This window comes from Drosophila simulans, chromosome X (assembly GCF_016746395.2).
Source record: "Drosophila simulans strain w501 chromosome X, Prin_Dsim_3.1, whole genome shotgun sequence".
In the NCBI taxonomy this organism is placed as follows: domain Eukaryota; kingdom Metazoa; phylum Arthropoda; class Insecta; order Diptera; family Drosophilidae; genus Drosophila; species Drosophila simulans.
In genome coordinates this window covers 11,913,076-11,937,784 of record NC_052525.2, presented here as the reverse complement: position 1 = coordinate 11,937,784, position 24,709 = coordinate 11,913,076, and the positions used below count along the sequence as shown (strand labels likewise).

At 39.2% G+C, this 24,709-nt stretch overlaps 2 protein-coding genes across 4 annotated transcripts; both read right to left on the bottom strand.

Annotated features, from left to right (window-relative positions):
• Positions 1 to 44: 44 nt before the first annotated feature.
• LOC27207462 lies at positions 45 to 1,474 on the bottom strand. Its single transcript, XM_016183144.3, has one exon. It carries the CDS (start codon positions 1,315 to 1,317, stop codon positions 745 to 747), a length of 573 nt encoding a protein of 190 aa, XP_016039085.1. The 5' UTR covers positions 1,318 to 1,474; the 3' UTR covers positions 45 to 744.
• Positions 1,475 to 2,682: 1,208 nt separating this feature from the next.
• LOC6725779 (putative protein kinase C delta type homolog) lies at positions 2,683 to 22,996 on the bottom strand. 3 transcript variants are annotated; one of them, XM_044923554.1, is made up of 16 exons: positions 22,638 to 22,996; positions 21,867 to 22,103; positions 19,853 to 20,208; positions 18,927 to 19,246; positions 18,568 to 18,683; positions 18,425 to 18,510; positions 18,236 to 18,365; positions 5,956 to 6,057; positions 5,445 to 5,528; positions 5,099 to 5,235; positions 4,866 to 5,039; positions 3,959 to 4,113; positions 3,743 to 3,890; positions 3,487 to 3,666; positions 3,274 to 3,414; positions 2,683 to 3,199 (listed from the first exon to the last, which is right to left on the bottom strand). In XM_044923554.1, exons 3-16 carry the CDS (start codon positions 19,943 to 19,945, stop codon positions 3,050 to 3,052), a joined length of 2,016 nt encoding a protein of 671 aa, XP_044779489.1. In that variant the 5' UTR covers positions 19,946 to 20,208; positions 21,867 to 22,103; positions 22,638 to 22,996; the 3' UTR covers positions 2,683 to 3,049. The 3 variants fall into 3 exon arrangements, with proteins under 3 accessions (XP_044779489.1, XP_016039082.1, XP_039152424.1); XM_016173794.3 differs by having other exon boundaries at positions 22,803 to 22,996; XM_039296490.2 differs by lacking the exons at positions 5,445 to 5,528; positions 5,956 to 6,057; positions 18,236 to 18,365; ... (4 more) ...; positions 21,867 to 22,103; positions 22,638 to 22,996 and adding exons at positions 8,488 to 13,022; positions 14,503 to 14,587.
• Between the last annotated feature and the right edge of the window lie 1,713 nt (positions 22,997 to 24,709).

Here is a 24,709-nt window from a genome sequence, read left to right as displayed (position 1 = left end):
AACCCATTCTTTATGCATTCTAATTCCCCTGTATTCACGGTTAGTTAGGCTGTGTGAATTAGCATTTTATTCATTTTCATTTGATTCCATTCATGCGGCTCAGTCACTTTCGATTCGCGTTTCAATTTCACTTTCAACTCGAATCGACCGACCCATATTAGCATAATCACAGTCATCCAATTTAGCGGTAGCTCAACGACCTTTTCATCGGCGGGCTTATGTTCATTATAGATATATATATGTCGCATCTAATGGATATATTTATGTGTATCTTAACGTTTATTTTTATGTTTCGAAACGTATTTCGTGTCTGGTGGATTATGTTGTAGCGTGTTCTTGTGTCTTATGGATTATTTTGTGTGTGTGTAGTACATTTTGTATCTTGTGGATTATTTTGAACGATGTGGCTTAATTTTAAGCTCGAGGTTAGGTTTTTAGTTTTTTTTTAGTTCTTTTGATATTAATGTAGAAAGAAAATAAATTATAACTTTTTTTTCTATTTTCAATTATCTTATGCATTTTTAGAACTAGCATTCCATCATTTGGCTTTAATATAATTTGTTTTAAAATATTAGAAAATATTTAAGGAGTTACTTTTTTTTATCAAAAATTCAAATGAATATCATTGAGATTTTGCTTAAAATCAGGTCCATAAATGTGAATGTGCTCTGGGTGCTGTGATGTTTAAGGATAAACAATTAAAATGAGTTATGGTAAATATGAAAATATTATATATTTTAGTTATTATTTGTGTGGCCATATATCCTGCCGCCTCCTTTTCGCCGTATTTTGATCGATGCGATTTGTGTTTTGGCCAAGATACTGATGCAGGGGCAGTGGGCGTGGCGATGAGGAGGTCACACCCAGCGGAAATTCGCTGGTGGGTCTCCATTTCGAGGGCATCCATGGTGAATCGTAGCTCTGGTATCTGCTTTGGTATTTCTCCTCCTGATAATTTTCCGGTGCCGTCCCCTTCTGATCGTTGTGAACCTTGAGATTCAGCAGTAGTTCACCATCGTCATCGATCAAGTTGTAGAGCTGAACACCTTTGGCCTCCCGCAAAGGATGCGCTCTCTCCAATCTGATTTGTTGCTTGACCTTTGGCCTCACTATGGGCTTTGCCCTCTGGCCAATGTAATGCGATGATCGATCGTAGGACTGCAACTGCCGCAGGATATTCAATGGCAGTAGTAAATCCGATTCGAAGGGCATAAAGCCGCTGGCTCGCACTTTGATGATATTTCTCAGTAGCGGCTGATGGCCATAACTATCGACCAGGCCTAAAAGGCTCAGAATTAAAAGGCCCAAAGTGTGCATTTTCCGGCAGTTGTTAGCTCATTTTACACAAGGATCACTGGTAGTATAAGCACTCGAATAAAAAATAAATAAAGTGTGTTATTTGGTCGAGAGTGGAGCGAAAAAGCAGCGCGTTCTAGGCCCGTGTTGCACCAACTGAACGGACTAAAAAATACACGGCTCAAATCAACCTAAAGCCAGCTGACTGCGCTCGTAAAAGCGAATTAATTAGAGAAAATACCGTACGGTACACGAACGCACAGTGGGTCAAAATATATGCAAATTTAATTAAAAATTAATATAAAAGGTACTGGCTATTTTAAATATAAAAGACGTTTTGAGCAAATTTTAGAAAATATATGAATTTAACTATAAAGTGTTGGGACAGTAAAATATTATTAAAAAATAAATTTAAAAAATGTTTAATAAACTTATATAAACCTAGCATTGCACTTAATCGGTTTAAAATAGATCTTTGCATGTTTGATGATGAATAGATTTTACTAGCTTAGATGTTAGTTGAATAAATGAATCAGAAGTTCATAGCTTGGCACCACTGTGCGTGATATGTCCAACACTTTGGATTGAAAATAAAAACATAACTGGCCGCGGACTGGACGTTTATTGTTTGGGGGCCTGTTGAAGTGGCTCTTTCTTCCATTATTTCCTCTATTTTGTTATGGGCAACACAAATTTATTAACAACATCAAGTGAGTCCAGCGTGTGTGAGTGTGTTGATTTATGCCAGCAGAGTGGAGAAGAATAATTCTTTGAATGCCTTCGTGTGGATTGACATTAAAACTGGTTCACTAGCCGACAGTTGAGCCATTACAATGGCCATTAAAACATAACCCGTCCACTCTCGCTGCCACTGGTGGTGACCCAAACAAAAAGCCAAAAACAACCATAAGCACACAGATCTCCGGCCCATTAGCATTAAGACAAAAGACACCCGCATTGAAAAAAAAAACAAAGGCAGTAAACTCTCTATGCAGATTAGCAAGGTGGAAAAGCGTGGCTCAGAATTTTCACTTCAGCCGACTTTTGCAGTTGACAAACGCTCCGCTGATCACTCTCACTGTTCCACATTTGCATATGGACAGTCCGGTACAGTGCGTGACATAACCAAAGAACTTGATGAAAGTCCACTTTAGCATTATAATGAAGTGTTGGGTTCATAATGAGCCTTTTAAATTCCATTTTTGTATTTATATGGAAGTTATCATCTAAAACCTTTATTGCTACCACTTAATATCGTTTCAAGACTTACTCTTTCGAAACGCACTGTATTAATTGATAATCACCGGAAAGCGCTGGTAACGGTAGCTAAATCACAATCTCATTTGATTGACATTGTTTTTATTCAACATCAATATCCACATTAAGCCCGCATTATGTTTGTATTTTTTATTTATTTTTTATTTCTCATAGACGTAGACCTTTGCTTAAGCACTAAAATTTAGAACAAATAATTTGCAAAAAAAAAAGATTTATATGCATACGTATATATATATATATATAGGTAAATGTGAGGAGGGATATCTGTACAATTAGACTTAGACATAAACGTATAGCTAACTGACTAGAATTACGAATTTTCAATGTGCTCCAAAGCTTAACTACAAGGTATTAAAATTTCGATTTCACTTCAAATATTCTTTGGTTGTTAATCTCTTGTTTTCTTGGCCATAATAAATATTTACATATACAAATACTGTTGCTCTAAATAATTAATTAGGACATTAATTAGGCTCTAGTCCAGGGTGATGTGAGGATTTGTGTAGGTGAAGCCGTGGAACTGCTTCTGATCCATGGATGCCAGTATCTCCTTGTCGATGGGGGTTAGACGCACCCTTTCCCTGGTGAAGACCCGATCGAAGTACTGGGTATCCAGGGGGTGTTTCTGACGATTAAAAAAAAGCAAAACGTAAATTCATAAATCTAGTTAATTAAGTAATAACTCCATCAAATGCTCACCACTTGCGGCTTGAAGGGCGGCTCGATTTGTCGCTTTTCCAGCAAACCCCAGTCGATCGGGCGGAAGAATATATGATCGGCTATATCACCAGCCGGGCTGTACTGCGAACCAATACGCTTCGTGTAGTCCTTCTCCAGCAACTGCGAGGTATTATTAGTGTGAAAGTGTTATAAAGTATTTATATTTGTATTATATGGATTTATTTATCTTACCCCCTTGAGAATCCCGGTGGCCTCGGCGGATATGTAAACTGGGAACCATGGAATTTCATTGCAAATGGACCAGAAGAGCTCGTCTTCATCGCAGCCACTGAATGGCGACTGTCCAATCAGCATTTCGTAGAGCAGCACACCAAACGACCACCAATCCACATTCTGATTGTACTTTTCACCCTACAAATTGAAAGGTAAGCGTTAAAAGTAGGTAGGTAAATCTAAAAAATGTTACATGTTAGTAACAAATTAATACCTTAATGATTTCGGGCGCCATATAATCGGGTGTGCCGCAAAAGCTATCTGCCGTCTTGTCCAAATAGATTTGCAATTTGCACATGCCAAAATCGGCAATGCGAACATGTCCCTCGTAGTCCAGCAGGACATTATCCAGTTTGAGATCCCTATAAATGGCCCAGAAATATATAACATATAAAATCAAATAGTTAAAAGCAATATGATATGAGCCCACCTATAGATAATGCCCTTTTTGTGCAGGAATTTGAGGCCCGAGATGATTTCGGCCCCATAGAATCTGGCTCGCTCCTCGGAAAAGCGACCGCTCTCCTGGATGTGGAACATGAGATCACCGCCATTCAGGTACTCCATCACAAAGAACAAGTGGCTCTGCGGCAGAAAATATATAGAAAATATAGCGAGAAGTTAACAAACAGATCGAGAACTGGCGAGAGACCTATAATATAGCGAGAGATCGAGATTCCGATTGAGATTGAGATTGAGAGATCGTCCCCCAAAGTCATAAATAATTAAAATACCTTCTAATCGGTGTCAATGCAAGACGTTGCATTTGCAGATGCAGATGCAAATTTTCGGATTGAGAGAAAAACACACATACACAAAAAAAAAAAACAACCAAACAAAACAAATACAATAAAATAAAGGCACCCTGATCTACATGATGTCCGATCGACGTCGTGTGCCCCAATCGATGGCCAGACCCCAGTGATCCAAAAATAGAACGTTTTACCTTTCCTCTGGCTATAAATAGCCCGCCCGATCGATTGTTCTATATGATAAGTATCGATCAAGAGTGCAGACACACCTTCGACTGGTGACCCCCACCTGAGAATTGCCTCTAATTGAAAGCTAAAGGGGCGCATGTAACACCTTCGTCTGAATATTTTTAGCTGGATAATATCAGTTTGTATGCCACATTACGTCCTCAACTGATTTGGATAGTTTTCCAGAGCAAAGAAAATTTTTAAAAATATTTTTAAGTTAAATATGAATTTTATCCAAGGGTCATTGAACTACGGTGACCCCAAAGTCAAGGTTTTCTTAAGAGTTGCTAGGCAATACACTCAGATTTCTACTGTATATATTTCTTATTTAAATTTATATTATTTTATTTAGCTTACCTCCGTTTGGAAGGTGCAAAACAGATGACACAGATACGGATGTTTGGTGCCCAGGGCCAGGACCTTGCGTTCGATGAGCGTGGAGTCCACATCGTCATCCTCCAGGACGACATCCTTTTTCAGGCACTTGATGGCATAGTAGTATGTGGTGTCACGCAGCTCAGCAAGCAGGACCTGTATCGAAATTTCGCAATTAGACGAGAAAATGTGGGAATATCATATTCTCAACTCACCTTGCCGAAACTTCCCTTGCCAAGAACGGCCAGAAAGTGGAAATCATCTACCGAATAATTCTTAAATCTAGGTATTACTGTTGCTGGCGCAGTGAAACGTCCGGATTTTTGGAATTGTGAATATGTATATGATGTTTCTGTGCGATCGAGACAGCAAGGTTTTTTTGTTTATAGTTGCAGAAAGAGAGAGACCGCAGTCATGGAATAAAAGTTAAAGTTAGTTAAAATAAAATAAATATATATGTTAGCAGAATGCAAATAGATAATGTTCGTTGATGAGTTCTTCCGATGGTCACTTGAATTTGGGCTACATATGTGGGACTTATATCATATTTAATCGGCATACCATCGTGTTCTTCGCTGGCCTCGATTTTATAGGCTGGATTCAAACTGGGTGGAGTGCTGGGTGAGTCACGGGCTTCTCGGGCTCCTAATTATTCGGGAAAATTAGTCGGGGTCTAGCACATGGATCTTTATAGGATCTCTATTAAATTCGATATTTTTTTGGGTCTGATTTTGCTAACAGAACTCATAAAAATGTATTGCTCTTGATTAACTTAGCATACGGCCAAATGAATCACAGCACTGCATTATTTAAGCAATTTCTTTTTAAATCTATATTTTAAATGCTCTTTAAATTTATATATTTTTGCTAAGATTTTTCTCTCACAAAATGCATATATGAAAGACTTTCCCCAGAATAATTATTTCCTGGTTTCCAGTCGCTCTATTAACACATTATAAATTCTGTTCTGAGCAAAATCGGACCCATAAATTCGAGGCAAAAAATATGAATATTATTTGGCCTCCATATTTCCCATTTCGAGTGTGATTTGTGCATTTTGTCTGGTTTTTACCTCGCTTCACGTGGTTGAGTGCCTCAACAATGAGTTTCTGATTGACACCGCATAAATTGGCCGTGAGCCGCTCGCATTTCTTGTGACAATTCACGTCACATTCTGGTTGTTCGCGTGTTTCGATTCGATTTTTTAAATTTTAAATTTCGACGTGGACGTAGATGTGGATGTGATTGTGGATGGGGCCCACGCATAACATCGCATTGGAGGGGAATTAATTGCAAACAAATTATTAATAAATTTTTGTTGCGGCAAACTGGGCGGGTTACCCAATCTTCTGTTGCGATTTATTGGCTGCACGCTTTTTTGACTCGAGCAAAATGTTTTCGAATTGAAAATGTACTGGCAAAGATGTTTTGTAGTATAAATTAGCCAGGTACAAGACCAAAAATGTTCAGACTAACTTGGCAAATAAGTTAATAATTCCCCAATTTTGTCCCCACTTTGTTCAAGTACAATTATTTTATGGATATTGTAAAGTTAATTATAGTTATTTATAATTAATTCATTTGTTCAGTTTCAAAAATGCTAGATTTCCAAATTATCCTAAGGCACAAACATTTTGAAAATGAGAGAAATTTTTAAAAACAGTGCTCTTGCTTTCAAACAAATTTCCCATTCATTGAAATGATTATTGTTCTCGGTGCATTTCAATCGGTTTAAAGACATGAATTTCCGACGATTATTTTGGGGTGGGAGGTTCTGTTCGCATAAACAATGCGAATCCGCAATTCTTGCTGCCCACTTTGATTGAATTTCCAACTAAATGAGGCGGATAGCCGGATATCACGTATACGCAGTGTGGCAACGGAACAAAAAACAAATGATTTTCCGCGCTCCGCACAGCGAATTTATATAATCTGTGAATTGACTGTATGTATGGCCAATAACTGCGTTGTTTTGTTTTTACGTATGGTTAAAACAACTGCAGGCGATGTCTAAATCTATATAGTATCTTTGCAGATATATCTGAATTTATGTACACAAAAGCTTTCTCTTTGACGCTCAGACAGACACGACGATGACCTAAACAATTTGTTTTCATTTGTTGTTTTGGCTAAAAGTAAAATGCCAACTTGTAGATTCTTTCTCTTTGCCGCTTTTTGCGACTTCTGGCAGCGGATCTCTAGCAAATTCTCGCACAAACATCAAGGAAACGCCACCACGGAACAGTAAGCAACAATAAAATTCGCGGCGAAAATTACATAAAACACGAATCGAGCAATAGAAATAGGAAGTCGCTTCCCCAAATTCACTATCGCACAAAATGAGTAACAATGCTAATAAATAAAATCGTAAACAAAATAGGCGGACTAAAATCCGCTCTTTGAAAAGTGTGTGTGTTTTTTTTAGAAATAAAAACACATGAAGGAAGAAATTGTTTCTTATGACTTGGTAAAAAAAAACACAAATATGAATCCACTCAATAAAATTAAATCTTACAACAAATTACGAACTTAAGACAAAAGTCTTAACAAATAGAAAGAACTTCTTCATCAAAGAGAATACCAAGAAAACTAACACACATTTAAACAGAAATTAAAGCACTTATAGCTCAGAACAAATCTTTAGTAATAATAAAATCATTACTTGGCTATTAAAATAGTCCCATGTTCCGCACATTTTTTCATTTAAAAAAAAGCCATAAAAGAGTTTATCTATAAACTCAATTAACCCAGATAAAAGTGTCCCAGAAAAATAGGAAAAACTCCGCATATTCATATTCAACAATCACTCACAATTTTTTCTCCAGCTGCAGGTCATTGAACCACTCGCATTTTCCGCTGAATATGATTTTCAGCACTTGCACTTCCTAGTTAACAGTTTGGGCTCAATTTTAGTACTATGCCGTCGACTAGACGAGAATATATATTTATATAGACGGGGGCATCTTTGCCCCGGATGATATACTAGCTATTGATCGTTATGACTTTGTTTATTTCTTTGTCTCTCTACTTTTCCCCAAAAATCCTCATATATCTTATATCTATAGATCGGTGTTTTTTTTTTTTCTTGTGTGAAAACGAAGGCATTCCGAAATGCCTGGGATAGTCGAAAGTAAGTCGAAAGCTCTTTTTGATCCGGACACGTGCCGCCCATACAAGTGACCAGCGGAGGAAATGGGGGAACGGTGTGTGAATTGATGTACACTGGGAAAAAACTGAGCAGTAGCTTTTATCAATTGCATTTTAAAACAATTCTATAATTATTACAATTCTGTATTTCCTAGCAGTTATGAAATGTAGACTATTTAAATGTAAGATATTTTACTAAAATCTTTTTAAGCTTTCTGCATAGATTTTCCATATTTAAAAATATTGGTAAATATTGGAAAATCTAAGCTAATTAAAAAATATATTTAATAGTACTAGTTAAAATTGGAAACTAGCCCTATTGCTATGAAAAATTTCTGAATTGAGTAGTTAGCTTGCTCTGCGTTTTTCCCAGTGTATTGACTGATTTGTCCGCTATTTTTTCGAGATGAACGTGCAGGGTATCGATCGCGTCGACCAATCGGCCAGCCAGCCTTACCTAACATCTTCTTGGGACTGGAGGGCGCGGTGCCGCCTTCGAATCCGGAATCGTTGCTGCAGGTGCTCATCCGGATGATGGACGGTGAGCTGGATGTGGAGGCGCCACCACCACCGCCACTACCAGCACTGGGAACACCCAGTGTTCCGGCATTTGAGCCGCTGGAACTGGGCGAATCCAGCACCGTTGTGGCATTGGAGCTACCACCCTTGGTGGCCATGGCCACCGCATCGAGATCCTCGGAACTGGCGCTGCTGCTGGTGGAGCTGCACTCCTCGCCGCCGCTCTCATCGTCGCTGTCCTCGTCCAAGGAGCCGCCGCTGCCCTCCTCGCTGCCGCTCTCATCGTCCGTATTCTCATCCGAATAGACGATCTTCTCGCGCTTCCACAGCGGGCGCGGTGTGGCCACCAGTGGATACCTGGGCGCCTCCTCCTTCACATAACACTTGTTCGTCGTATCGATCTTGATCTTCTTGTGCGGATCGAACCTTTTCGCCTCGGCGGCGGCGGCTTTCGCCTTTTGCTTCTTTTTCTCCTTGCGCAGTTTCTTTTTCATGCTGGCGCTTAAGTTCGCACAACCGTCAACACTGGAATAATCGTCGGAACTGCTGCCGCTCCCGTCGTCGTCGTCGTCTTCTTGGCTATTTTCCGCCGACGAGGGTATATAGTCGTCTAGCTCGGCATCAACGTCTCGCAGACACTGTGCCAAATTCGATACTGTTGCAAACTTTGATAAATTATTGCCGACGCCTTCGCCGCAGCTGTTGTTGCTGCTGAGCGAGGTAGTCGCATCAGCAGCAGCATCAGTAGCAGCAGCAGCAGCAGCAGCAGCAACAGCAACAGCAGCAACATTAACAGCAGCAACACCAATTGTTATTGTTGTGGGCGTTGTGGTTGCATCGCCAGTTGCCGCCGGCGATGACGCATTTGTGGCCTGTTGCTGCTGCCGCTGCTGCTCCTCATGTTGCTGTTGCAATTGCAATGCTTGCTGCTTGTTCGGTGATGTTTTGGCCGCCTTTGTGGGGGCCAGCGTTATAAATTGATCGGCATTGATTGGGGTCACATTGCTCTCAGACAAAGCCGTAACAGCTTCTGTTGCTGCTGCTGCTGCTGGTGCGGCGGCTGCTGCTGCTGCTGCTGCTGGCGTTGCAGCCTTCTTTTTGCCAACATTTGTTTTGCCGGCACTTTTTGGCTTTGTCGTTTTCGGTGATTGCACCTTTGACTTGCTCGTTGGCTCAGCGGCTTCCGTCAATTTCGTTTTGGTTTCCGTTTGTGGCACCAATGTTGCTGCCGTGTCGATCAGTTGTTGCTGCTGTTGCTGCGGCTGCTGCTGCTGCTGCTGTTGTTCCTTGTCCGTTGTTTTATTTATTTTCGTTTCGACTGCGGCTGCTGTTGCCTGTTGTTGTTCAGGTGACTTGGCCGGCTGCCCGCTATTTATTTTTGGCCCTGCTGTTTCGTTCAATTTTGATTTGCCTGTTGCTGTTGTTGGTGTTGTCGGTGTTGCTGCTGGCATGGCTACGGCGTTGCCAGATTGCTTGATCCCCTTGGGTGAGATTGTTTTTCCTGCCTCGGCAACAGTTGTTCCTGCCATTGTTGTCATGCTGATCTTGGCCATTGTTGTCTTTGGTGCTGCTGGTGTTGACTTGGGCTCATCTGTTGCTGCCTTGGCTTGCGGTGTTTTTTGTGGTGTTGTAAGTGGTGATATTGTTGATGCAGCTGCTTTAGCTTGTGGTGTTGTTGGCGTTGCAATCTTTCTTGTTGGAGAATCCTTTGTCGGTGTTTCGACCTTTGCCTGTGGTGTTGTTGGTGGGACAATCTTTCTTGTTGGAGAATCCTTTGTCGGTGTTTCTACTTTAGCTTGTGGAGTTGTGGGTGCTGCTACTTTCGTTAGTTCTTGTGGTTTTACTTGCAGTGCTGTTGGTTTATCGGCCTTTATTTGTGATGTAGCTGCACTTTCTGTTTTTTGTGATATTTCCTCCTTAGTTTGTGTTGTTTTTGGTGAGGCCATCGTTGGTGTTGCAGTTGTCGCTTTGGTTGTTATTGTTGGCTTAGTGTCTTCTGCCGTTTTTAGTTTTGGCAAGTCTTTTTTGGCCATCGTCGGCTTGTCCTTATTATTATCAGTTGCGGATTTCAATTTTGGAGATTCAGCAGTTTTTGATATTGCACTAGCAGGTGCTTTGCTTGAAGTATCGATTGATTCTACTTTCTTTGCTTCGACTTGGTTAGTTTTTACAACCGTTGGAGTAAGTGGTGCTGATGGTACCTTTTGAACTTCCGATTTGCCACTTGTGGACACAATGGAAGGTGTTGTCTTCAGCTCGATGAGAATTTCCGATTTGAGCTTGGGAGTTGTTGGTGTCTTTAAATCTGTCTTTGCTTCCTTTGGCGTTGCTGGCGATTCCTCCTCCAGGAGCTGCTCCTGTTGCTCTTGTCGCATGTTAAAGACCTTTTTGCGATTGGTCATGTATAGGGTTTCCCTGGAACCGATCTGCGACCAAAAGTCCTCGCCGCTCTCCGATTTCTGTATAGCCTTACGAATGGGCTTGGCCGTAGCCACGCCCTCGACCTTGGCCTCGGTTTTAGGTAGTTCCGGTTGCGGCTGCGTTTGTTGCTGCTGCTGCACTTGTTGCTGCTGTTGTATGGCTGCCTCATCAAAGGTAAAAATCTGGGCCTCATTCACAAGTTGCTGCTTATTTGCTTTCTTCAGAGGCGATGTCTTGGTTGTTTTGGGCGCAGCTTTCATGAAACCTTCGGGCAAAGACGAATCGTCCTGATCCTTGGGCACTGTCTTTTTCTTGGGCAACTTGAAGATCTTGTGTATCTGATGATGTTCCTCCACAGTCTCCACATTAACGGTGAACTTCGGTTTCGGACTGGGAGTTGGAGTGGAACTCGAACCGGAACCGGAAGTCAATGGTTGTATTAATAGGGATTCCTCATTCAACTCCAAAACACTGGGCATATGTTCCACTGGCTGAGCTTGGGGCGCATTTTCCACCTCAACAATGGCGGTGATCTTGTGGCGCATCTTCTTACTCTTCTTGGACCGCCTTTTGGATCTCTCCTTGAGATCTTCATCGTTTGTGGTGGTACTATCGTGACTGGATCTACGTTCCAGGTGGATCAACTGAAAGCTGCCGGAGTTCGACTTCTGCAATTTATTTAGTATTTCCTGTTCTTGCTCCTGAATAATGGAGGCCCTGCGTCTGAGTTCTCCGGCATTCAGATCATCATCAATTTTATCGGATGAAATATCCTCGCAAATGTCATGAAATGTCGGACATTGGACCAAACTCAAACGACGAATGGTCTCCTGCATTTCCTCCAGTTCCTGTTCCTGTTTATCGGAGTCATCCTCCTTTTCATCATCCACTTCCTTTTTGGCACTTATCTCCACTTCCGGAGTCGAAGTTTTATGAGCACTTTGTGGTTGGACAAGCTCTTGGATTTGGGCTCTATTGAAATTGGTTGGTTCCTCCTTCTCATCTTTTATATAGAATCTCTCGCGAAGCAATTCGCCGGGTGACTTTTTGTTGCTGGTCACTGGAAAGGCTGCCAATTCTTCGGCCAACTTTTGACGCCAACTCAAACTGGGCTCGGTGGCAGGTGGCAGATCCCTGAATTGATGCTCCTGCACTTGCTCCTTCTTGGGACTCTCGGCACTGCGATCCTTGCTGCGTCTTCGTATGGTAGATAGTCTTACAACCGGACGATTTCTCCTGATGGTTGACCTACGATTGGGTCTGCTTTCGGCACCTGCATCTGAACTTTCGGCTGGTGTTTCCTTGGGAGAAGGCTTAACCTCCTCCTCTGCCTGCTCCTTCTGCTCCTTTTGCTTCACCTCCTCCTTGAGCTGCTCCTTTTCCTGCGACTTGGATGGCACTGCCCTGCGATATCGCGAGGAGCTCACATCGATATCCGCCGTATTGATGGCAATGGGTCTGGCTGGTATGTACCGACTACTGGCGCCCGATGAACCATAGCTCGGAGTGGTCACCGAGCTGCTGTATTTCGGTGAGTTAATCCTGGTCAGAGGCATTAGGCTGCTATGACCACTGTGCCGACCCGTCTCCGTAATCGTGGTCAGTTTGGGTTGATATCTGGAGCCCAGGCCATGGAGGGAGCTACTGCCGCCGGAGCTGCCACTGGAATAACTGCTCGGCGATCTCGGCGAGGAGGGACTCAGGGGTACCATATAGCTGGCCGGATATGAGCGATTGTAGCTGGACGTATAGCTCGATCCTGGTGAGGATCCCATGCCCAAGTTGAGACCCAAGCCGGAACTATAGTACGGCGAATACAGCTGACTGCTGCCGCCACTATAGTAGTAGTTGGTTGAATCCGAATACAGAGGCATTTTGCAGCAGCCACTCAAACAAAACAAACAAAAAAAAAAAAAACAAAAAATCACAATACGCGAAGAAAACCTTCGGTTTGAATTTTTGGTTTGCTTATTTTCCGGCGCTTTTCCGCTGCTTTTAGCTTAATTGTTTCCTTCGGTTCGTTTAGGCTCTCATATTTTAATCGTAATTACGCTGTATTCGGATGTACACATAAATATCTTTATCTAAATGGCACCGTCATAGCTAGTTTTGACTTTAATGGCGAACTACTATACTACAAACTAATAAAAGTAATTTGCTAACAAAATTTTATAACAGCATATATTACATTTTAATTATTCAAATAGTTTAATGTTTGTTTTAAAAGTCAAAATTGATTAGAAATTATAAGATTTGGCCTAGATAAACTGCTTGGAAGCACACTGTACTTCCTCATTCGGCCATTTGTCTATCATTAACTAAATAAACCGATTCGATTGCCGATCTGTTCATTTCCAATTCGATTTCCGGCTAAGCCAATTCGATGTCAATAACTCAATTTAATGGCCATTGCGGCCTTTAACCAGACTAATCCCACATTCAATTGGGCAAGATGATAAATTTAGATTGGGAACGGACACAGAGATTCGACCATAAATTCGGTGGCACTTCAGTTTATTCTTCACAGGTTAACGCTTGCTTGAAATATGTATTTTTGGGGCTGTCGTTCATGTATCTGCATATGTATCTTTCCCTTCGACGCTGCCGCAGTTTAATTATACAATTTTTACAGATTTCAAAACGGCTGTCATAATGTGCCAGCATTTGGCAATACCGAAGTCACATTAATTATTGCCTAATTGGCTCAAAGGTAAAATGCCGCATGATCGAACAAAACACTGCGATCGAAATTTAACGAAAGCAGCCAATTTTCTTACAGATTTCAATGTACTTTTTTAGGCAATTAATATTTTAAATATGCAGAAATATTACAGAACCTGTTTCTAAGTATACGTTTTAAAATGGAAATAGTTTGGTAATTTATCTTAATAAATACTCATTAATTTTTATTGAAAACATTACTTTCGGTTACTATTTAAGGAATTCTTTGTAACAGTCTGAATCAGCTAAACTTTGGTAGAAAATCCAAATGGATATCAAAAAGATTGATAGCCATTTTTATTCATTTGAAAAATGAAAGCTATCCGATTTGTTTATGCGACTCAATAAACAAAGCGTTTCCAGTGAAGTTTTATGCTAAAGTGCTAGATTTTTAAATACCGCAAAATAGCCATTAGATATGGATTTCAAAATTGAACTGTCATTGGCTGAAGGTCAGCTGGAATCGATGGCATTTCAATTATTCCAATGGACTTTTTTCGCTCGATACATAATATGTTTATTATTGGCTTTCGTCTTTAGCCCACATGTGCCATATAGATATAGATATATAATCCGATGTAGGAGATAAATTTTTTCGCATGACGTAAGCGCTCACGAGTCGTTGTCTGCGATTTTCCTCAGCTATTTTCCACGCATAAATTGCTGACAATTTTGTCGTTGTTGCTTCTATGTTGTACCGTAATATAATTATTTCGTTTTTTATTAGCCACTTTAAACACAAGGTATAGATTTTTTTTGGTACATTCGAATGCTCTTTTGAGCAACAATTATTTTTTGTTATGATTTTTACCGTCAGCGCGACACAGGAAAAAATTCAAAGGAGCTAACTCGACGAGGCGAACGCATTAACGGAAACTACTGAAATGTGAAAGGCAGCGCAGAATATTTTCAATTCCGATTTCTGAACTCACAAGCACACACGCACACACACACACACACATGTCGATGATTTTCACGGGAAAATTCGAAGTCCATCTGTGTGAGAGAGAGGCTAACTTGGCAGCAGTATCTCTGTATCTTGTATCTGTATTTTGTGTTCATCTGCATCTGTATCCGTGTTGAGGCACAGGCCCAGATCATCATTTTCCTCTTCTTTCAATTATCTCTACGTGTCTGCCAATTTCGAAATATGCCCCCTCACAATTTTCAACACAACCACACGAAATTTCTAGTCTGCCATAAATTTCACACGAAGGCGAGCGGTTTTTCGAATTTCGAAAAAGCATAAAAAAACATTTTTGACGTCTTTCAAAATGCTGTTCCTCGTTTTTGCACAGCGAAAGTAAAAGCGAAAACGGCGAAAGAGCGAAGAACTCATATGGGAGATTCTTCAGAAGAATTGAGCGAAGAAGAGAGTCCATAAAGTATGCGGAACAATTAACTAAAATAGGTATGGCAACATATATCGCACTTGTTTATTACAAGCAAATAGGACCTGGCATTTGAGACTTTTTACTCGATAAGTGCAATGTGTAATGTAACATTCAAAGATATAAAGATTCTCTTAACATTTCGGGTATTCGAAAACATAGTAAAAGGGATAGTCCTTAGACAATAGAAAACATATAGCAACATCACTACTTTTGTTTTATTTTTTGCAAATAAATAAAACTGACAACGAGCAAAAAACGATCTCAATTCAAAGTAGCGATAGAAATAGACATGGGCTGAAAAAGAGAACAAGCAATGTGGGGGATTGCTGTCATAAAATGTGTGACCAATTAATTGTCACTAAAATGTGTATAAGTCATAAATTAAACGAATTAGGCAAGTGTAATCAAACATCAAAGTGTTCATCTGAGCGATGTACAGTGAAATGGCAATTTCAACAAATTGAGATGCTCTGAGATTGGAGAAAGTGAAAAGAAATGTGGGTATTGCAAGACTGGAATGTCGAGAAAAGTCTAAGCAAGATCTTTAATACTTTTTCTATATGAAAATATATGGAACAAAATATAACAGTTAACAATGTAAGCTGAGTGGAAAGCATCCTTAAAGAGTTTGAAATCAAAAGAAATCAATAATGTCTTAATAACCTTATTTTTTATATGGATTTTATATGAATTGAGCTAAAGATTTTGTATCTTATTTTATTGAAAATCCAATGATGGCAAACATCGTTGTACATGGCTTATGGCAAAAGTGGATAGGATCCTTTTGGGCCATCATCAATCTGCCTGTTGGTAGCACCTGCTATCGAGATGTTTGGCTAAATTTGTCCATCCACCCCTCCCTTCCCCCCGCGAATAGAAAGCGAGGAAATCGAAAACAAATGCCAGAAATGCCGCACGTAGGATGTATCTCACATGAGATGTACTACCCGTAGCACTCGGAATCGTAGATGCGATGCTAATGGTGACGCTTTTCGGTTCCGCAAAGTACATTTATAGATCCCCGAGCAAGAGGAAGAGGCAGTTGGAAAGCGCCAAACAACTAGAAATAGAACTGCAACATGCTCTTCTTTCTTATTTGTGGGTTTTGTTTTATTTATCCCCTGCCTCAGTACTTAATCTTTGCGATTTATAGTGAGTCGCGGGGAGATCGGCTGAATGCACATATATATATGTATATATTTCGGTGTGCGATATTTTTGCACTGCATTCCTGTCCCGCCAGTTGCAAAAGTGCATATCCATGGGCCTACTCTTTCACTTAAGAAAACATATTCGCTTTCATATCCAGTTAATGGGTTATTAAGTTTTAATACCCCTTAAAACGAAACCACTTGGAAAATTTACAAAAAAAATCCTTTTATATGTTTTTAAATGCTTCTGTTTGTGCTAAGCACTTTCCAAATGCTAAACTAAGTGCATTTTGATTGACTTTCAGGCTTTTATTTAAAATATATGAACGGAATTAAACTTAAATAAAATAATCAATTGATAATATCTGAAGGTTATGCTATATCTAGTTGAAGTGCGTACTTCCTGATATTGTCTTGTTATTAAAATATTATTTTGTGGTAAATAATAATTTATTTATCTATCGATGATTTGCAAAAATAAGAGCCTAAGATGCCTAATTATCAATAAACAAATTTAGTAGTAAGCGATATAATAGTTTGTAAAACTGTATAACTGTGATAATATATGTACTCTTTGAGACTAAAGGCTATGCCATAAATTATAATAGGTATCCTGTCAGTCGAATATCACGGCATTTTTTCTGGCTGCGTTGTATTTTCGTCTTGTTCGGTACGCCATGTTTTTTTCCCCCCTTTTTCGCATGTCTTGTGTTGGCAGAGTCGCAATAAATTGATTTCTAATGCAGTCTGGCTATCTGTCTAACCATCTATTATATATAGCGATTTCAGCTTAATCTGGCTTTCGCATTATTTCCGCTTTGATCGCACACACATCGAGTGAAAGTATTTATTCCTTTGTTCGTCGAATAAAAAGAGCAAATGTATTGCACAATTTCATGCACCTGCATAATGAATGGCCCTCGTTTCGGTTTGAAAAATTACGACACCATTGGAGAAAATTGCATATATGTAACTTAAGTGCGTTTGCCTTTCATTGCACTTCCAGCAGTGCAGAAATTTCATAAATGTACAATGTGTAATGAGTACAACCATATTACTCATACGCAGTGTTGGCATAAAAAATGGTTCTTAAAAGTTGAATGTAATGATTGTCTTTTCATTTTCACAGAAAAACGTACTGTTCATGATAATTTCAAGAATTTATCGGGAAACGTTAAATGGGTCGCACATTTTAATTTTAAAAGTTAATTTATTTTGCCTCGTTGAATCGTTAGCACTGGCAAATAGCTGCTAAGAACAGTTATTATTTTATCTATATAACAATTTTCAGCAAAGTTATGACGAAAAATCCGTTTCTAAATATCAAGTTTTTGGCAAAAGCAGTGTTTCCGAATTTCAGTCATCAAATAATCAGTTTTTTTGCCACAACTTAAAAAATAATTGCCCGAATATGGAATGTTATACCTCGTTGAGCTCGTAATTTAATTTCCAATCAAACTGTGTTCAAAAATTGAAATTCAAATTTTTTGAAGTTTTTTGCAAATTTTAATGATTTTTCTTCGTCGGAAACTTTAATAACAATTATAGCAAAAATCTATTAAGCCTCAAAAATACCCATTATTTTTGCTGACCGTTACATTTTGTGGTTGGGAATAAGCACAAATTTCTGGGGTTGTTATGACCACTAAAGAATCGGGGAAGCTTTTTGTAAAAGCTTTGCGGTTTACCTCTGGCACAGATGGTGCCACCTGCCAAAAGCTCGAGCCCATGTAGCCAATGAAAATCGCAACAGAATTGAGTTAAGAACTTACTTGCTCTAAGATTATAGCACTTAATACAGTCTTATAAAAATTTAGATTTAGAAATGTCATAAGAAATATGTAATAAATTTATTGGTTATACGGCTTAGAATTATTGATGCCAAGTTAAAATTGGTTTATTGCAACTTTGAAGGAGTTAAACAAAAACATTTTAAATCTAAATTTGATTTGACGAATAAAGTGCATATATTTGTATAATACAAATTGGCGAAGACTTACCTTCGCATTTGAGGCCCTGAATGAAAAATCCACCCATTAAAGATCCGCAATGGTCACAAAAAGTCGGCGACATAAAAGTGTGCGGCTTAAACCGATGTGGCATATCGATCTTGAAACGTTCGCGTAGTAACTAAATTGATACAAATTATTTAAGGAATTTAAGTTAATTAACTTTACAATAACACCTACAATTGTACTGGCTGAGGTGAAGACGGAACCGGAACATTTACCCAGGAGCTTATCATGGCACTTTTTGTGCACCACCGTTTGGCAAACTGAAAATGTTGGCATTGCATTAATGTTTCGAATTTTAGTACAGGGTATTAACTTACTAATGCACTGATAGCCCTGCTTGCCAAATCCCCAGAGAAACAAATTGCAGAAGGCACAAAAGGTGGGCTGGCGAAAGAATTTGGCCACAAAACGATGACCATTGATGTCGTGGGTTCTGTAGAAAACGTAAAAGAAAGTAAAGATTAATAACAATAGTAAAATACAATGCTCTAAAATGAAAGTAATACCTCTGGAAATGTGTTTTTATTTATTTATACATTTTTGATTTAATTCAAAGGGTAATGTGAATTGCAATTTACCTAAAATTTTAATCAATTGCTTTTAAAAACTGTTGTTTAAGTTCTGTAAATTTCTATTTTACTTTCATTTAAGCTGCATAATTTTTGTTCAAACTCACTTCTGATGTTTGATCGCCCCCCGGCGATTGGTTATGCTCCTCGGGCGAGTTCTTCTGTCCACGTAGACGCCACCGCCGGTGACGCCGCCACCATTGCCACCAATGCCACTCCTTTCGCCCCTGTCGCCACCACCCGCACTGCTCTCCCGATCCCGATGATAGGCCTCCTCCTTGGAGTGCTGGCGTGGCAGCTCAAAGGAATGCTTTCCATAGTGATCCCTGTCCCGATACTGATCCCTTCGGGCGCCGGAGGCTCCACTGGCGCCACTCAAGCCACTGCCTGCTCCACTACTGCTGGTGGAGCTTTGTTTGTAGCGTGTCTAGAAAAAAACAAAAATAATCAGTATTAAATTAAAATTAAAATTGGCTATGTAGAGCAACAAAACAATTTAATAACTACTATGAAAAGCAAGTCTTATTGTAAGTTAATCATTTTACCACTTCACATGGTCATAAATACATTTAAAGCTTATGGCAAATATTTAATAAAACATTGAAAAAATAAATAAATTGTAATTTTGTTGAAATTGCAAATTTTTCCTTTGCCAGACGTGTTGTACCATTTAATAGCCAAATAGCCCACTTTTATAAAATACCAAAAGCACTCCTGCTTTAAGGTAAATACCGGAAAAACACTTGTGTTTGTGTTTACACATTAGTTTTATTCTTTTAAATTGTTGAACAAAAATGTGGCAAAACATTGCTTGAATGCTCTCAATGTGTAAATATATACATATTAATTGTTAATTAGCTAGTAATGACTAGGCAAACAAGTCAGTTCACTTTTCTTTTAATATTTTTGGCATACATTTTAAGATTCACATGGAATTTGTTGATATTAATTAATTAATTATATAAAATAGCTGTGCATGCAAAACTACTTATAGTTTAAGCATAATTTAAATGGAATTCATATTGATAGTCACCTCATGGCGGGACGATCCTCCCGAGCTCCGTGGTCGCTGGCTGCTCGAGTTGCTGGTCTTCTGTTTGCGCACCTGGGCACGTGTGAACATCATCTTGTGATCTCCCGGTATCCGAATCCGAATCCAAATCCCATCCACATTCGATATGATCCCCCAGGTTTTTGGGCCGTATTCCGGGGGCTTCTGGTTTGTGTTTCGCTTGCGGCTTTATGGCGCGTACAAGGCGTTTTCTTTTATATTTATATTAAATAAACAGCTAGCATTTTTAGTCAGCTGTATGTGGTATCCTGCTTTCGGTGTACTGGCATTTTTGCCACAACTGTGTTGGCCACGTTTAAAGCCTCGTTGATGGATATCTGAAAGCCAACAAAGGCAGGGGAATATCAAAAGAATATATATGTAAGTGTATGGTATACAGAATCGGTAGCTGCTACAACTGCCAGTTTTGTTGTGGATCGTGCCTTGATATTATATCGTGGCCTCCAGCCCCCCTCTTTTGAAAGTACTTCCCACTTTTGATCCCCCCTTTCCCCCCGCCCTAGGGAAGTGTGTCACGTATGCGAAATGACATTGAAAAATGGTGAAGAGGGGGTGGGGCAGACGTTGATGAGGGTGAAGAAACCTCAAGAACTATTTGTCTCTATTAATTACACAGTGAGAAACCTGTGGCGAATGAATACTTTTCATTTTAGTTAATCCCTTTACTGTAATAATTAATATTTTGAAATTCCATCTAATTAATATTTATTCACATTTAATTTTTCATAAGATTTTAATCATTTAAATTATCAATAAGTTTGGAAAATCTAGTTTTAATTGGTTGCTTAGCTGCATTTATTCAGTTCAGGGCAACTCAATCTTTTCTGTCATCGAGTAAAATATCTAGGACTATAAAGTTCACATTTTATGTTTAAAAGTTAAATGTTTTCTGAGAAGTATTCGTTTGGTCGAAATAGCTTTTGATTCAGCGGAATCAAGTCGGATTAGACATTCTTTAGGTATGTACTCAGAGTCTTTCTTGCATTTAATGTTTTTCCCCCTTTTCTTTGATTTATTCTAATATATCTTTTTGGGCGTTTTGCTTGGGAAAGTTGACTGGAGAGGCCGATAAATGTGTTTTGAAATTTTACAGCTCCACACACTCAGGCGAAATTCTTGGAGGGAATCCATTGGCAAACGTTTAAAAATATGATTTCTCTGTTGCTGCTTCGACGCGCCACCAAAATAAAAATAAGCGCTTGATTCATTTAGAATTTGTTGTGAATACTTTTTGGACGCCCCCGCCACGCCTCCGGCCGCCCTAAATGCCATGTTTGTTGTTAATGTTATTAAAAATAGAAATTAAGTGGCGAATTGTGCGAGATAGCGTGCCAATTGATTGCCGGATATGATAAAAACACAAACAAGATGTGCCAATAGTGAGGCAACCATCGAAAGGATGGAAGCTATACATTCCGATTCAGGGTTAAGGTTTTTAGGCCAATCGAGGCTAAAGCCATTATGAATCCGAAAGATATTTTCATTTGAATCTGGGTGCCCTTGAAGAGTGCATATGTACACAACTGACAATGCCAAAGAAGGCCAAGTAGGACATTGTTACTAATTTAATTGGTAATTCTGAATTTAAATTTGTATTAATATTAGTAGTTTTAAGCAAGTAGTTAAGTAGCTTATATACTCTTGTGGAATAAGTGGCTATTAAAAAAGATGTTTGTTTACTTAATACACAATTGTGTGTCCCATTTATATGAAAAGCTGGAATTGTTTTTATTTGTTTTGACTGTTTTTTCTCTCGATGCTTTCAATTTCTATCATACAAAATTGTTTGGCAATGGCAATTTAAATTATTAAGCTTTGGCACTATTGTTGAACTGACTAATATAATTATATACAAATTACACACATCTGCTCAATACGTTTTGTATTTGATTCCTGGGCTAAGAAATGCAAAACTTTCCATCAACGTTGAATTCAAACACAGATATTTATCTTTCGGCTCCCGACGATCACTCACCTTTAAGCAATGTATGTAAACATCGGTGTTAGAATCGTAATGTCCAAACTCACACGATCGATTTCGTTAATGAACTGATTTCACACCGCAGATACATTTTGGTTTTTTCTTATTTCCGCTGCCAGTTTCTTTTTGTTGATTGATTATCGAGTGGGCCATCAGAGATGACAAGCAGTTTATATGGCGGAATTATTCTGAATGATCGAAGGATTCCAGCTCTTAGCACGTGTCCAAAATCTATTTGTGGGGCGGAGAGAGAGGGGTGGAATGAAAACACACACACACGCACACAGGAAAATGTGAACAAATTGGAAAATGTAAGTGTGGGTGAGTTTGGAAAATAAAGGCGATTTCGAATCTGGACTTTTGGGGGCTACTATAAACACATTCCACATTGGTACACACGATAATAAATATTTCGTAGTGAAATGCTTTTGTTTTAATGCCCCGAAAAACACAGCGCAAATTGACTGTATGATTGTGCGGTTGCCAGAGCGTTCTTTAGCCTTCTCTCTATTCTTCCCTATATATGTATATATATATGTTTATATATTTATATATATATATTAGTACATATATATATTGTCTATATATATAGTTCTATGTGTGTGTGACGTCATGCCAGGGGGAAAGCCTTTTTGGCCAGGTGCACAGGTGTGGAAATTCAAACATCAAAAATCTCTCTCTCTGCTTTGCACTTTCACCATCACCATCACTTTCACTTGAAAAAAATAGAAAGAAATTCGTAGTCGATAGTTAATTTGCACGCACATTTAATTGGCTGCATCACGCATCCGCCACGTTGCACATTCCATAATTTTGTGTGTGGCGCGACAAAACAAACAAAAAGAAAACTAAATAATTTAACGATATATTATGTAGTTGTGTACGGTCGAAAAACCACGAAATTCTTAATAAAGCAAAACAAGAACACACCGAAATGGCAACAACGTGGAACAATACAAAAAGCCAGCCGCAGAAAGTAATAATAAATAGATTCGAGTATCTGTCAGATACAAAGATACAACGTCAACGCGGAATCTTCCGCTCTGTTTGAACGCTGCGTTCGCACGGGAGCGCACAGCATCCGTATCTGAAAGTGATATACCCGGAGACTACTATATCTGAGAACGTGCCCGATCTGAATATGTATCTGTATATCGGTATCCGCATCTGTGTATCCGCAAATCCCACGTATCCGTCGGATCCAGAGAGAAAGCCCAGCGATCGCGGTTTCTTTCGGTTCTCAATTCTGTTTTTGTTTCGGTTTCTGCCTTCCTCCTTCATATAGAAAATATGAGTTTCGTATATGCTGGCCACCAGCTCCACCGATCATGTGCTCTTTTAACATTTTCCTTTTCTTTTTTCTTTGGCTAGTTCTTGATCATATGGCAGAGATGGCCAGTGAGAGAGAGAGAGCTACAGAGATAGAGAGAGAGAGCGTGAGAGAGTCGCAGTCGAAAGCTTCACTGTACCAAGAGAATTTATTATAGGCTCACAAACAAAACAGAAAAATTAATATAAAGGTAATTCCCTTTGCAGATTTGCATCCTTGAAGTTTCACAACATTTATATTAGATATGTTACAAAGATTAGCATAAACATTTTTTATATGGATACAATTAATATATATTAACAAAGTTTATAATTAAAATTGGCATTTAAGTTTCACCTACTCAATAGCAACAAGTTGAATTAAAGACTTAACTTATTTAATTTTATAAAATCAAAGAATTGCTTCGTTTTATAGGAAATCTTTTTATTCGATGCCCAAAAAAATTTCCAAAAAAGCTGCAAGAGCTTTTGTTTTTGGAATGGGCGCGCGCCCTCTCATTTGCACCAAACTGAATGTTTATTTATGTATTTTGTTAATTTTAATCTATACAAACAAAAACAGAGGTAGAGAGAGAGCCCAGAAACTTTGGCACTTGCAAAATATTCTTAAGTCCCAAAAATTGAACACTTCTACAGAAGTGCATGACATTCCTCTTGATTTGTTTGTTCGTTTTCCTTGCATTAAATCAATAAACTGTGTGAAATGGACCCATCAATTTTCATAAGGCGTTCATATTAATCTACATCAAAAAAATATAGTGGGATATTTTGACTCATTGTTTGTGATATGTTTGGAATTTTATTTGATTTAAAAATGATCTTAAGTAATTTCTAAAGAACAAGGAATGATTGTTCATATCACTGGCATAATATCACTGCTCTCCACAAATGGCAACTTGACCCCTGTTTAACCCCTGCAACTCTGTGGACACCATCGGATATTGCCGGACAATCCGGACGGAAGCCCATCCGCCGGACTGTCGGCGGGACATCTCCCATTTGACTTCGACTTTGCCATTGCCCATTGGTCAAACACCGAGCCAAACAATGATTGAGTTTCGAGTCAAGGCCACCGAGCTGGGAAAACTTTATCGTTTAACTTCTGAGTGAATCGGGAAAGGGGATTGGGGCATATGTGTGCAAGGGGGAGTCGGTGGGTCAGAGGTCGGGGGTCAACAGCTGCTGCTGTTCGGCATTTGTATTCCGAATTGGCCACACTACTGATTCATGGGCTTCATTTTCCGGCGGTTTGTCTGCCGAAAGCGAATTGAATGGCATAAATCAGTTGGCCAGACAATAATGAAAATGCTTGCCCATATTGCCACACTTATGTATCCGTATCTGTATCTGCATCTCGTCCTTCTGCCCCCATTGTTGTTTTCTATACACATTTTGCGATATTGTGTATTGATATTCATTTCAAAAGTTAATCAAGCAAAAATGTTTGCAACTTTCCTTGCCGCAAACTGTGGTCTCACCACGTTGAAGAGCTCTTTGCCATCTTTAAG

Excerpts from the sequence above, each read along its gene's own strand:
- LOC6725779 (XM_039296490.2), bottom strand. The coding sequence starts at position 12,844 with ATGCCTCTGTATTCGGATTCAACCAACTACTACTATAGTGGCGGCAGC. Across the intron at positions 3,891-3,958 it reads AAAAAGGGCATTATCTATAG|GGATCTCAAACTGGATAATG; the intron begins GTGGGCTCATAT and ends GGCCATTTATAG. Across the intron at positions 3,415-3,486 it reads CCACCGGGATTCTCAAGGGG|TTGCTGGAGAAGGACTACAC; the intron begins GTAAGATAAATA and ends AATACCTCGCAG.
- LOC27207462 (XM_016183144.3), bottom strand. The coding sequence starts at position 1,317 with ATGCACACTTTGGGCCTTTTAATTCTGAGCCTTTTAGGCCTGGTCGAT.